The 12,860-nt window shown below is 50.1% G+C and overlaps 2 protein-coding genes across 2 annotated transcripts; both read left to right on the top strand.

Moving 5' to 3' along the window:
• Nucleotides 1-7,117: 7,117 nt before the first annotated feature.
• ASPBRDRAFT_53019 (DUF2457 domain-containing protein) lies at nucleotides 7,118-9,295 on the top strand (the record flags this gene model as incomplete). Its single annotated transcript, XM_067626993.1, has 1 exon — nucleotides 7,118-9,295. The coding sequence occupies one exon, from the start codon at nucleotides 7,118-7,120 to the stop codon at nucleotides 9,293-9,295; it is 2,178 nt and encodes a 725-aa protein (XP_067482304.1).
• Nucleotides 9,296-10,106: 811 nt separating this feature from the next.
• sar1 (Arf family GTPase SAR1) lies at nucleotides 10,107-11,252 on the top strand (the record flags this gene model as incomplete). The annotated part of the gene is made up of 6 exons (XM_067617357.1): nucleotides 10,107-10,125; nucleotides 10,287-10,390; nucleotides 10,558-10,597; nucleotides 10,707-10,772; nucleotides 10,848-11,147; nucleotides 11,212-11,252. The coding sequence occupies 6 exons, from the start codon at nucleotides 10,107-10,109 to the stop codon at nucleotides 11,250-11,252; spliced, it is 570 nt and encodes a 189-aa protein (XP_067482303.1).
• Between the last annotated feature and the right edge of the window lie 1,608 nt (nucleotides 11,253-12,860).

Here is a 12,860-nt window from a genome sequence, read left to right as displayed (position 1 = left end):
CTCCGGGAAAGACCGGGGACCGACCGCTCCGACTGTGATGGGGGGGTTCTAGCCAGACGCTCATTCCACCGCAACAGACGTCGTTCGCGACTTGGCTGTGAGCATCTTGGCGGCAATTCTCCGTCGTACCAGGGGCGAGGTCACAGGACGTTGCCAAGAACTGTCGTGGAATGTCCAGAGGAGAGGGATGAGCACTGAGCAAGGGGCAGTTGAAACGGGGACCACTCGGTTTTTCAACTCCGCCTCTCAACTGAAGGGATTCTCCCATCTTCATGGTTGCATGGGGTGAAATGTATATGCCTTGGCCATCTTGGCGGTCCTCTTGGCCGAATCATGAACCCCCCTCAAGAGGCTGTGATGGCTGTGATGTTGAAGGTTTCGGGTGATCCGCTGTGTCTCCCCCAACCCACTGTGGTATGTATGTCGATCATGCGCTCACTGATGAGGGCATTGCCATCCCTTTGAAGAGATGTGCTAGATGCTGCCATTGACACATTCTAGACGTTTGCCTCTCACGGTAGGATTTCGACGTGCAGGCCGGCCCGTCCTGGAGTGTTTGGTTTCTGGATCTTCATCCACCTTTGCAACGGAATTGTTCTTTGTTCTCTTTGTTCTGGCCGAAGCAAGGGCGTACCCCCATGTGCAACTAGATTGCTGCATCAGCGACCATCTTATCTTCCCATGTACCCGATACCTAGTAAACAAGAGGTATGGTAATTGTGGTTACATGGATTAAACCGAGGAGAAGACTGCTTTACGTCGACAACGTTCTGAATCCTTCCATGAGTGACCGTGCCATGCGCTCAGTCATGGGCTCGGAGAGGGAGGTGCACTTGCATATGTCATGACGGCAGCCTCGCATTTATCCGCATAAAAAGCCATGGATGGGATGTCTGATGTCCGGGGGTGGGTTTAGCTCAACAGCCAGGAGAGTCAACGATGATTTGCCAATTGGCCGAGTCCAAGACCCCGATCCATTAATCAACGGTGATTATACGGGGTACAGAAGGGCAATGCCGGTTCGGCGGAATGAAGCTGGCTGTCGCACGGCTAGCTGACCATGAGACAGGCAAAAAAAGGCACCTTGTTGCCGTGCCGGACTGGCGAGTCGTTGGGACTTTTTTTCTGGAGCATACATTACTCAATTGGGTGCGTCGTGCATCGCAACTTGAAGCCGGCGCGAATCCAAGTGCGAGTCCCGTGCTGGTGGAGAGGGCAAGAGGAGGAGAAAGCCATCGACAGTCCAGTCAGCGTCGTTAGGGCATCGACCCAGGGAGAATAAATCCCTCATACAAACCGCTCTTAGGCCGACGTCGGCCATTAAGGTACAAGGCTCTAACTCTTAGTCGTCTTAGCTGCAGGCCAATGACACCACCGCAGCAGGACTTTTGATCCTGGGCGCGGAGGTCGATAAGCGGACGTATTAATCCTATTCCTAAACCTGGGTAGCTCAGTCGGTGTTGGTTAGGTTAATGCTATTCTTATCCGGCGTTGATCCCGGCATCTGCCTTGCCTGTCAACCTCTCACAGTAGCAGTAGCAGTTATACCATAGTACCGCGCCAAAAAAAAAAGTGGCCCTAAGGCATCCGCCCACCCAAGAGACAATCCCATTCATGCTCTCTGGTCTGTTTGTCTCCATCATCGATCTCATGGCGGTCCACTCGCACGCACGACAGTTCAGAATCTCCACCGGGTGCTGCTGCTGGTGGTTCGATCACCCATATGCAAGCTAGCCATTGTTTTTTTTCCCAGAAAAAGGGCTGGGGGAAAAGGAAGAACTGGATGGGGTCCAGGACGGGTTGTTCGTATGCCACATAGCATTTCCTCTTCTGGGTGGCCGGTGACCGTCGCGGTGGCAGACTCGACCTGCCTGCCTGCCTGCCTACTGTACAAACTTCTTGTTTCCCTTTCTCATCCTGTAAGAGTCGAGTCGAGTCGCCTTTGGTGTTTGGGTTCTAACTAAGATCTGATTTGATTTTGCCTTTGCTTTTTTATTTTTATTATTTTTCCCCCTTCGGGCTTTGCTTGCTTGCCTTCAGTCCGTGCCATTCAGCCCGAGATCTTCACTCTTTCAATGGGAATCGAAAGTTTGTGATGCTGTTCACGAGCAACTTGGAAGAATCATTATATATAGTTTTATATTTGTTATTCTGTGTTTCCTTTCCGTCGTCGGTCGGAGTTTAATTGCGGAAACTCTGTTTCGATCTTGGCTTCTAGGCCGCGTAGCACATAGTATACCATATGTTGTTCGGAACATAAGTATACCTAAGTCGCATGTACCTTGTATCTTTGTTCTCGATCCAAAGTGCGGAGAGTCCGTGTTGGCGGTCATGGATGAGGATCCTTCAGAGGGACTGAGTGTGTGTGGGCACTGTGTGTGGTAGCCAAGCATGGGTCGCTAAAGGTCGCATTTCCTCCCCCCTCTCCAACAGCGGCATATGCAATGTGTAACAGGGGTGAAACTGGCCCTTCAACCCACCGTAAGCAACAACAATAATAACAAGCATACGGAGTACTTAGAGAGAATGAACCAGGGCCGGAAAAGCCCAAAAGGGCAACTAGAGTCGTAAGACTCACGAAGTAACGAAGGATCGTGTACTCCGTAAATGGGCCGACCCCGTTGGTTCGTGAAAGTAGTTAGTAGTACTAACTACTAACTACTCCAAGGATTGCCGATACTTAGTTACTTCCCCAGCAGTTTTTCTTGCTTATTCCCATGACTGGCTGAGATTTGGATCGATCCTGATTGCTGGGATCCGAGGCAAAAGCGGGCAAAACAGCAAAAGAAAAAAAAAAAAAAACCACTCCCGAGACGCGCAGATTGGCTGCTGCGATTGTGGGAAGCTGCATCTCCCGGGGCAGCCATGGCACTGAGTGGGGGGTATCCCTGAATCGCAGGAAGCTTGTCCCAGCACTTCAAGGCTTCGCGGAATCGCGAGGCGTTTAGCAAGTCTAGCTGGATGCGCAGGTTTCTGATTGTGTGAGAGACTGTGAGCCCGTTGGCAGTTGGGTGGATGGAGTGGGATTAGCCCGCTCGATGGTCTCCGCTTTTGGAGATCGCTACCGTGGTTCTAAGCTCGGTGAACCGTCCGGCTGTCAGTCATTAGAGAAGAAAAAGTGATGCACTTTGGGTCTCTACTGTGTAGTTTTCTCTGGTTCTGGCGCTGACCGCTTCTCCCCAGTGCTTTTGCCATCGGGCATGGATCTGGTCATCATCACCGTACTGCTTTTTTCCCTCTTCTTCCCTTTCTCCATTCTTCCGAAGACCATCATCCACAACTCAGTTCCAGTCTGGGAAAGACGGGAAGGAAGGGGATCTGAGATGCAATTCTGATCGTTCCCAGTCCGGATTTGGGGGTGGTCTTGGCACAGGTCTCGTATGTACGGCGTATGTATGAGCATCGGTCGGTATGTATGGATACCGGGCAGATCCCTCCTCTTCCTTTCCCTCTCTTCCTTTCCCTTCACTGCCACCCGCTCGAGTTTGCTGAGCTTTTCTTGTCGGGAATGCCTAATGCTAAACTTAGTGCCCCCCCCTTAAGACTGAGATCCTAAAAGATAACCAGACATATGGCTGGATGAGACGAAACTCTATCTCCAGAAATGGCTGCTACCTGGGTGACCATCCCTGGGATGATCACTGTGGAGTTACCCGGGGGAAAGACAAGAACTCGGCTGTCAAACCAGCGACAAACTATCCCAAGATCGTGCTATTGTTTGAGGATTCCATTGAACAATGATCCATGACTACTAGTTCCAGTCCTTATTTGCATAGTTCAGATCTAATCTGGTTATTTCTGGCAACACTGGCCCGATCATCTTGAGTCCAAATATGTTGTACAGCCAAGAGCCAACTATTTCCGCCCAGACCGACTGTCACTCCCAGCTGTTGTCAATCAGGTGGCGGTGCTCCTAGTCAACAACATAGTTGGGGGTCGGTAGCATGGCTTGAGGTTCCCATATGGCATATACTACTCATCATTCTCATTTGGACCGATCTAGGTACCAGCTTTCCTGGGTACGGTTATCGGAACCAACCTTCAGAGGCGAGCGTGGCAGATCGAAGACATGGAAACCACCTGCTTGTCCCATTGCCAGTCGCTGTAACCTCAGCAAACTCTCCGGGACTCGAGAGCGTCATGATCGATCCCCGGTCACAGTCGGGGAATGCTTCTTTTCTCTTTCTGTCTCTTGGTTCTGTTGATGTGGTAGCCGTTGTAATGTAGTACTCTGGGGTAGAGTTGGTGCTACGAAAGAGTTCAATTTCACCTCGTCATAGCAAGGATGTAGGAGGGGTCTAGTCGGACCGAGAAACTGGGATAGAATCGTCGAGACTTCTCTTACAGTTGGTTCGCAGTTCCCAGTGATGTCTGTAGCAAGCAAGCAAGCAAGTTGTCGTTCTGGCCCGCATCATTGGCATCGCACAAGTTTCTCCTCTGCTTCGGACTGAGATAACCTTCAAGACTGCCGTGACACAGCATGACTAGGGGGAAACCTTACGTCACAGGGCCAAGACCATCGATTTCCGGATCAGGAACCACCAGATTTAAGCCCAGCTAGGGAAAGTCTCGGCAAATGCAATAGTGAGCAATGACAAGAATTACCAAGCATTGTTATTGGGATTGTAAAACAATAATGCCAGCCAGCAGGGGGGAAGAGGGAGGCAGTGTCTTGAAGAACTTGAATTGTTGTCATTCAGTCTAGTCTTTGAGAAGGAGGCGTGGTGCCAAGCACCACATTGGCAGGACTATAATGGTGATTGTTTTCTTTCTTGGGTGTTATCTTGGCTTTCTTATGGGATTACCAAAGTAGTCCTCCTTTGGGTGTGCTGTGTCTGGAGTAAGTAGTAGTATGGAGTAAGGTGGTTGCGTATTTCCTAGAGCTGCGACCGACCGAAAATCATGCGGAAGAGGTAGCTACGCCGAGAAACCTAGTTACATAGTACCTTAAGAAATCACTTTCACGCATAAGCAGCGCATAAGTAAGCTGATGGGGTTTGATGCTAGGCTTAATTCAATGGGAGATGCAATATTCATGCGTGGCCATTCAAAGCTCCAGGGTTATTAGCCCAACAAAGCGTCCGCTGAAACGGCTTCGGCGCGACTCCGACGGGGTTCGTTTTTGGCGCCTCCCACAGTCAAGTTGTCGGGTCTGCTTGCCGTGGTCGCCCTCGTAATTACCCTGGCATTACCCGCCCCGATGGTCGGTAGGGCAATTTTCCCACACACAAACAGTAGCAGCTCGTGCCGCTATGATGCCTGCCTGCCTTGCCCTGGCTCCTGCGCTGTCTTGTCCTCGTGGGGGTTCACTTTTTCTCATTGAGTAGCCGCCCTCCTTGTCTGACAGCCAGCCCTTTCCATGCTCTGGACCTTCCGTTATTCGCTGTCTTGTCTCGAACTCTTGAGATTTGTACAACATTCCGATCAGATAAAATATCCTTTTCGCTGAGCATGTTCTAGAAAACAAAGAATGGATCACCCCCTTACTTTTCGGTCTCTCGTTCTTCGGCCACTACTATAGTTTCCCAAGACCTTAGTGTAGATTGAGGGGGGTGATGTTTTTTTTGTTTGGTAGCTTTTCCTAATTAAGAGTACAGTAAGTATGGTCGGGAAAGATTTCTTACTGACCGGGTTAGTAAGATCGAGGTTAGCCCGCCTTGGTAGCCAACCTCCAAAATGCCTCATAGTCTTTTGCTTTTTGTACTTCGGTGCTGGCTTGCCCCATGGATGAAACCGGCTCGTTACAAAACCGGTGACTCCTGAATCAAATCAAAAGAACAACAGTCATCTCGCAGGTTCCAGCAGACAATGAGATCCATGATCTTCAGCTTGATATTTCTTTGAATGACTCTTCTCCAATCCTTTATGACTCTAAGCCCCATTCCCTCCATGATGAGTCTTTGCTTGGCGGTAAATAACTGCCTACTACTAGTAATAGCCTGATGGGTGTCTGTATTGACCGGCGTGCAAAGATTACCACGGTATTGGTACTGACCAGCGTCACGTAGCCGCAGGAACCGAAGCATGCATGGATTTGGCGAGGAAAACGACAGGGTGGGTCTGCGCTTGGCGGGGTTGGTTGGACCGAGCGTCTCTCGTCCGGCTGCAGAAGGAAGGAAAAGAAGCCCCAGAGAAGATCCGAAATTGTAATCGTAGGTAATGGGCGTGGTGCTTTTTTTTTTTTTTACCCACCATTTTTCCCTGCCCTCCTTCGGCCTTGCCCTGCCGTGCCAGAGTGTGGCGACCACTCCTGACCACCCTAAACCCGGTCACTCGCTCACAAACCTGGCGCCGCTCTCCCGCCTCTTTTACCCTGCGAATCGTCATTTACTCGCTGAAGCTGCGCCTTTTTACCCGCCCTCCTTTTGGCTCTTGATACCTCGTCCATACGCAGTACTGAGTGTATGGTAATAATACCACGGCGAGGACTTTTCTCTCTTTTTATTTTCGATTTTTTATATTTTTTCTTTTAATGAATAATTTTTGAATTTTGAATTTTTAATTCTTATTTTCGCCTTTCCGCAAACCACTTCCCCCCCCCTCCCTTAATTACATTTTTATTTTCCGATCATCTCTACATTCCTCCTTCTCTCCATCTCAATCCCACCTAGCACTGCCAACACATTGCACCTGCGAAACTCTTTCGACGCGTCTTCTTCTTCTGGCGCTCTTTGAGCTGCCAATCTTTGAAGAAGGCGTAAGTCCATCTCTTGGCAGCATACCTGACGCTCTTCTCCTTTTCTTGAACCTACTCAACTATTATACTACGCCTCTTTCCTACTACTACACCATGTGTTCTATATCATGACAATCATCGTCCTACTAAGGACACCCTTCATTTCCGCCCTCTGGGTCGATCAGTTGTACTATTGATCGATAACGAGAGTGCATCTTCTATTTTACTTTTGATTGATGCAATTATTCTTCATTTCTCTCTTCCCTAACAAACGATCCGTTTTGAATACCCTCATAATACTACTTACCGCCACCATTCCGTCCGAGTCACTCTATACTACCACCAACCCTCCACCTAACCACTTAACACCGCACCTCAACATCTTCCACCTGCTCGTTCCTGTCTTCCCTCTCACTATTAATAGACCTAATTTTCGAAGGGATGGCGCACTTGCGTGGTGGTGAAAGAACATTTGCCTCAATACATAACCTACTGAAGATGCTACTCTCACCTCATCAGTCCAGCAAGTCTGCCCCTCAAGAAGCTGACATGGCTGAGGACATTGATGAACCCCCTGATCATCGTTTTCTGAACACCTCGATGAACAACATGGACGACGGTGTTGTTTACGTCAAGCACTCCGCTGCCATGACCGATCGGAAGGAGTCCCTCCTCACCCGCGCCCTCAAGAGCAGCCCCCCACCAAGCCCAGCCGACCCTCATTCACCCTCTCAGGAGCACTCCTTCTACCGCTCCTACACCTATACCAACATCAGCGGCATCTCTACAGCCGAGTTGACCAGCGACGGTGGCCTCACAAGCCCTTCCCTATCCAACACACCCAGCCCGCCTCTACCCTCTCGTCTGACCAACAACACGTCTTCGATGGGTGACAAGAGAAAGGCGGAGGCTGTGGAGGTTGGTGAGTCGGCTGTCGAGGCGAACCTGGGACGCAAACGGTGTATCAGCTTCGCCTGCGGGCGCAAAGCTGAGGAGCAGAAATCACAAGCCCCTTCACCACAGCGACCGGTGACGAAGATCCATGACGCCAACGTTACACCAGCCGAGCCCAAGCGGAGGACCGTTCTCACCTTTGTTTGCCCGGCACGGGATCCCGAGTCTCGCCGGGAGCGGTCGCCACTTCGCGGCAACTGCAGGCCGCGTCCCCGTGGGTCACCTGCTCCCATGGCGCGCAAAGCTTCTCCAGAGAAGGCTGCTCCCTTGTCGGTGAGCAAGGCTTCCCAGGAACAGAAGATTGATCGCCGGGGTATCCCAACCAAGGGGTTGGGTAAGTTCGAAGAGTCCGAGGCTACTCGCTTCCACGAATTCGCCAGCTCCGTCGAGGAGGATGACGAGTGGGTAACGAAGTCTGGAGAGTACCCGGAGAAGATCACGCTTAATGATTGTATGAAGAAGGAGAATGCTATTAGGAAGCTAGGAGAGGAAGCGGAGGAAGAGGCGCTCGAAGAAGACGACGAAGAAGATGTCGAAGAGGATTCCGATGACGATTCGACCGTTCACGACTTCTCTTCGGACGATGGAAATGAATCGGATAATGAAGCCGGCTTTGCAGAGTCTGACGAGAGCGATGATGGTTCGGAATATGATTTCTGGGCTCCGACCAGCACTACTGCTGCCACCAGCCCTCAGACTGCCGAAATTGCTCGCCACCCCTTCAGTCGTCGCGACTCGAACACCTCTTTCGATTCTGCCAACGATGTGCAGCAGCAGCAGAGGAGATGGTCACCTGTCTCTACTGATAAGACAACTAGCCGATCGCCCATGAAGATCCCAAAGCTGCGTCCTGGCACACCTAACCTTCCCGACAGTACAGACTTCGTCTGCGGGACATTCGACGAAGATCGGCCTTTGGAGGCTGCCTACAAGTCTTGCATTGAGCAGCGCCGTCTTTCCAAGCAAATTGTCATCCCTCAAGATATCGATCCCAGCTTCCCCACTTCGGATCCCGAGGATGAGGACGATGATATGGATGAGGATCTTGAGGAATCTGTGATGGATGAAGGACCTCGTGGACGGACTGGTAGAGACTCCGCGCAGAAGCCTTCTCCTCGTATGTCTCCTAGACGCATGGTATCTCCTCCGCCTCGCCGTCATGGTCGTTCCTCGCCAAAGCGCCTTCGCTCCCCGCCGCCACCGATGAAGCTGCGGTCTTCCAAGGATGACCTGGCATCTGCTGAAGAGGCCCCTACTGTCCCACTGCGGGGACTGAATATCAGTGAACTGGTACAACGCCCCGCGATGTCTCGTACCAAGTCCTTGCCTCGGACGCCCAATCCCTTCTTTACTAGCCTGGACAAGTCTCACCGCTGGTCTGGCATTGTCCCCGTTTACGAATCGCCAGAGCGCGAGTCATCACGCACCCGCGAGGTGCACACTAGAGGCCCCATTGATATCGTTGAGGGTCTCGAGAAGAAACGCCAGAAACGAAAGGAGAAGTTCTGGCGTCAACATTGCCGCAAAGCTGCCAAAGAGCAGATGGTACGGCGACCGATCCCCGGAAAAGGTGCTGAACGGATGAAGGAGCTTGGCCTCGAAGTTGCTGAGAGGTGCAGAGCTTACGGCGTTGGAGAGAACGCCCAGCTCGTCCTATCTGTTTAGACCTCTAATTCCGTGCGGGATTCGATAAATTCTTGTACATAGTTCGAATTTTTCTTATCACCCTTTCAGTCGTCCACTCTCATGACCAGTGGACCGACACGGTGTACAAATTCCAATTGAGCGTTGTTCGCTACACCCCTTGTCTTCGATGTTGCTATTCTTGTCCTCACAACGTGTCCCTCGGATTTCTATTCGCACGGAGGGTCCCGTCTGCGTTTACAGGGGTGGCTACCTTTGATTCTTTCTTTTCGGCCGTTCCCCTTTCTTTTCGCTCTTCTACTATACATAGCTTGTTTATTCCTTCTTTTCTTCATTGTTCATATCCACGCTGCTGAGCGGCGGATTGTCTTTCGGTCGGCATCATTGCTCGGTTAGCCTGGGTTGCATGGAGGCGGTTTGCTGCGCGTATACCCCGTTTGCTTTCGTTATCGCATTTGTAGATACTGAGCAAATGACTGTGTCATTGACTATGCCAACGTATTATGTTTTCCCTTTTCTTGCGTAAATCAGACAGTAGTTTTGAAAGCTTTTTTTTTTTTTTTTGAGAGGATGTAGTAGTTCACCGCAGTTGTTCCAGCGACTCGATCGGGGCGGATGATCTCCCGGCGGCTGAGTTGGCTTAAGCGCTCGGCTAAGCGTCCGGGCAAGCGAAGGTCCAACGTCAACTGTCGGCCACCGCAACCTGGCTCCTTCTCCTGCTCTTATCTCCAGCCCAGCCGTTCACCACCGCCATTTGGCCCATTCTGCACCTGCCTCGTGCTGCTACCCGATTCACAAAACCATAGTCTGAGGTTCTGTGTCGATTTCCACCATGTGGCTCATTAACTGGTGTAGGTAGTCTCCTGTTTTGCCATCCGCCGACTTGGCCCCGATCAGGTGGTCTACAGACCTGCCCTCCACGCTCTCCTGGACCCATTGATTCTTCATCGTCTCCCTTCTATCATCTGAAACTCTTATGTGTCAACTTACTGATACATCATTGTCGAAACAGTCTACGATATCCTGGCCTCCCTTGGCCTGCTCAACAAGCACGCCAAGCTCCTGTTCCTCGGTCTCGATAATGCCGGAAAGACGACCCTCCTGCACATGCTGAAGGTATGTGAACTCCATTGATTTTGCGGGCTTGCCTAGCTCCTCTGGTGACAACGATGGTGGATCGGATAACATCTGGGATGAGCTCCGATCGCAAGGGAACGTCACCACGGCAGGGACAGGGCCGCGGGAGAGCAGGACGATGATCTAACGTTTGTGTCTGATAATAGAACGACCGGGTTGCCATTCTTCAGCCCACTGCTCACCCGAGTACGTATCACTTACCCACACGAACATGCCAGCGAGGGCTTATGCGACAGCGATCGATGGAAATTCGTTCATCATGAACTAAGGCTAACCGCCCCCCCTTACAACACAGCGTCCGAAGAACTCGCCATTGGCAACAACCGCTTCACGACCTTTGACCTGGGTGGTCACCAGCAGGGTGAGTGACATCCCTTGTAGCCTCGTGGTATAGATCAAAGCAAGAAAACTAAATGTAGCAACCCTTGTTAAATAGCTCGTCGTCTGTGGAAGGACTACTTCCCCGAAGTTAGCGGTATCGTCTTCCTCGTTGACGCCAAGGATCACGAGCGTTTCCCCGAGTCCAAGGCCGAGCTGGACGCCCTCCTTGCCATGGAGGAGCTCGCCAAGGTCCCCTTCCTGATTCTCGGAAACAAGATCGACCACCCGGATGCTGTTAGCGAGGATGAGCTTCGCCACCAGCTTGGATTGTACCAGACCACGGGTAAGGGCAAGGTTCCTCTTGAGGGAATCCGGCCCATTGAGGTGTTCATGTGCAGTGTTGTCATGAGACAGGGTGAGTGGAATCTTCTATATCCAGATCGATATCGATTAGAAGCTAATCTTTCTGTGCTCTGTAGGATACGGTGAAGGTATCAGATGGCTGTCTCAATACGTCTAAGTCAGCTAGCCCAGCCAGCTGTTGACCTTATTGTTGCGATATATCCCGACTACTCTATTTTTGTTCCCCTATCCTCCTTTCCCCGATGATCCCCTTCTCAAACGCAATTCTTCCATCCCTCTCCGAACCCTCCCTGGGGGTGTAGGAATTCCATATATCCCAATCCAATCCAATGCAGTTCAATAAAATGAACTCTCTTCCGTCCAATCAGACAGGTCATCACAACTGCCTGGAAGAAGGTACTCGCTAGGCATAATAGTCCCATGACCACCTACAATATATCTCGATTGTTCCAACCATCTGATGCTCATTTCTCTTACATTGATTTATACTATGATGTCGTGTGCGTTTTTCGGAGTTTGACCCTTTTGATGTTTCGAGCTGGCAGTTATGTGCACCACTTGATACTTTATCATGAATGCTGTTTTTTTTCTTTCCTTTGATGTCGTTGCAGCCTCCTTTCTTGTACTCTGCTCTTGCTCTTCCAAGACCACCAAACAATTAAACAAAGCGGATAAAAACAAAGACAGATCCTGCCCCCACTTCGTTTCCTCATAACAATTTGGTCTTACACATCTTTCAGCACCTGTTCATCCGCTTAGCTTGCTTGCTACTATCCTCTAGATACGACCGAGTACGCAGAAATGAGATGAATAACCCATCCATCATCCCATCACTTCTCACACCGTTGTTTGTACACGCCAACTTGCTCTAGTTCTTGTTCTCAGCCTAGTATTCCATTGGAAATGATGTAGTATCCTAACATGATGAGTATTAAATAACAACGCCACTAATACAAGGAGTGAGGTAAGTAAACACAAAGACAGACTAAGTAAGCAGTATCAAGTATCATGATACATACTGTACATATCTCCATTACAGTCGAATCAATCAAGTACTACTAGTAAGTAGGTGGAATCTTACCCCAAATTGACCGACTGATAGAAAAAAAATAGAAAAAAACCGATATAGAAAATGAAAGACAAGATAGGTAGATAGTATAGGATAGGATAGATACAATACAAATAATACACACACACAAACACACACACAAACACACACACAAACACACACACAAACACACACACAATGTCACAGTAGTAAAGTACCCCCTGCGAAAAAAAAGACGTCATTCACTGAGGGCCACAAACAACTCTTTCCCATTTCGTTATTACATTCCGTTCATTTCCCATACATCCTTTCCATTCCAGGTTGGGTTATTTCCTCCCCCCTTTTCGTTTTCCACACTGGTGTTCCAATTTCCATGTTAAGTAGGTAGGTAGGTAGGTAGTTGTTTGCTGAGTAGGTTGGATGTTCGGGTTCGTGAATTGTCGGTGTTTGTCGATTGCATTGCATTTCCATTGACAAGCTAGCTGAATATGCATTTCTCACGGATCGGTGTCTGCTGGGTAGGGTAGGGTAGGGGTATAGACAGTGTAGCTAGATGGGCGAAGGGACAAAGGAAGGAAGAGGACGCGGAGGAGGATCTTGGTTTTGGACGCTCGAAAGACACGGGCGTGTCGTTGCTTATTTGGTTGGCATTACACTCACAGGAAGATTTTGAATAAAAAACGCACTTGGAAAACACCAGATGCAGCCCGTCGCTTT

The sequence above is a fragment of the Aspergillus brasiliensis genome (assembly GCF_001889945.1).
Source record: "Aspergillus brasiliensis CBS 101740 unplaced genomic scaffold ASPBRscaffold_3, whole genome shotgun sequence".
NCBI classification, from domain to species: Eukaryota; Fungi; Ascomycota; class Eurotiomycetes; order Eurotiales; family Aspergillaceae; genus Aspergillus; species Aspergillus brasiliensis.
This window is presented reverse-complemented; position numbering and strand designations above follow the sequence as displayed.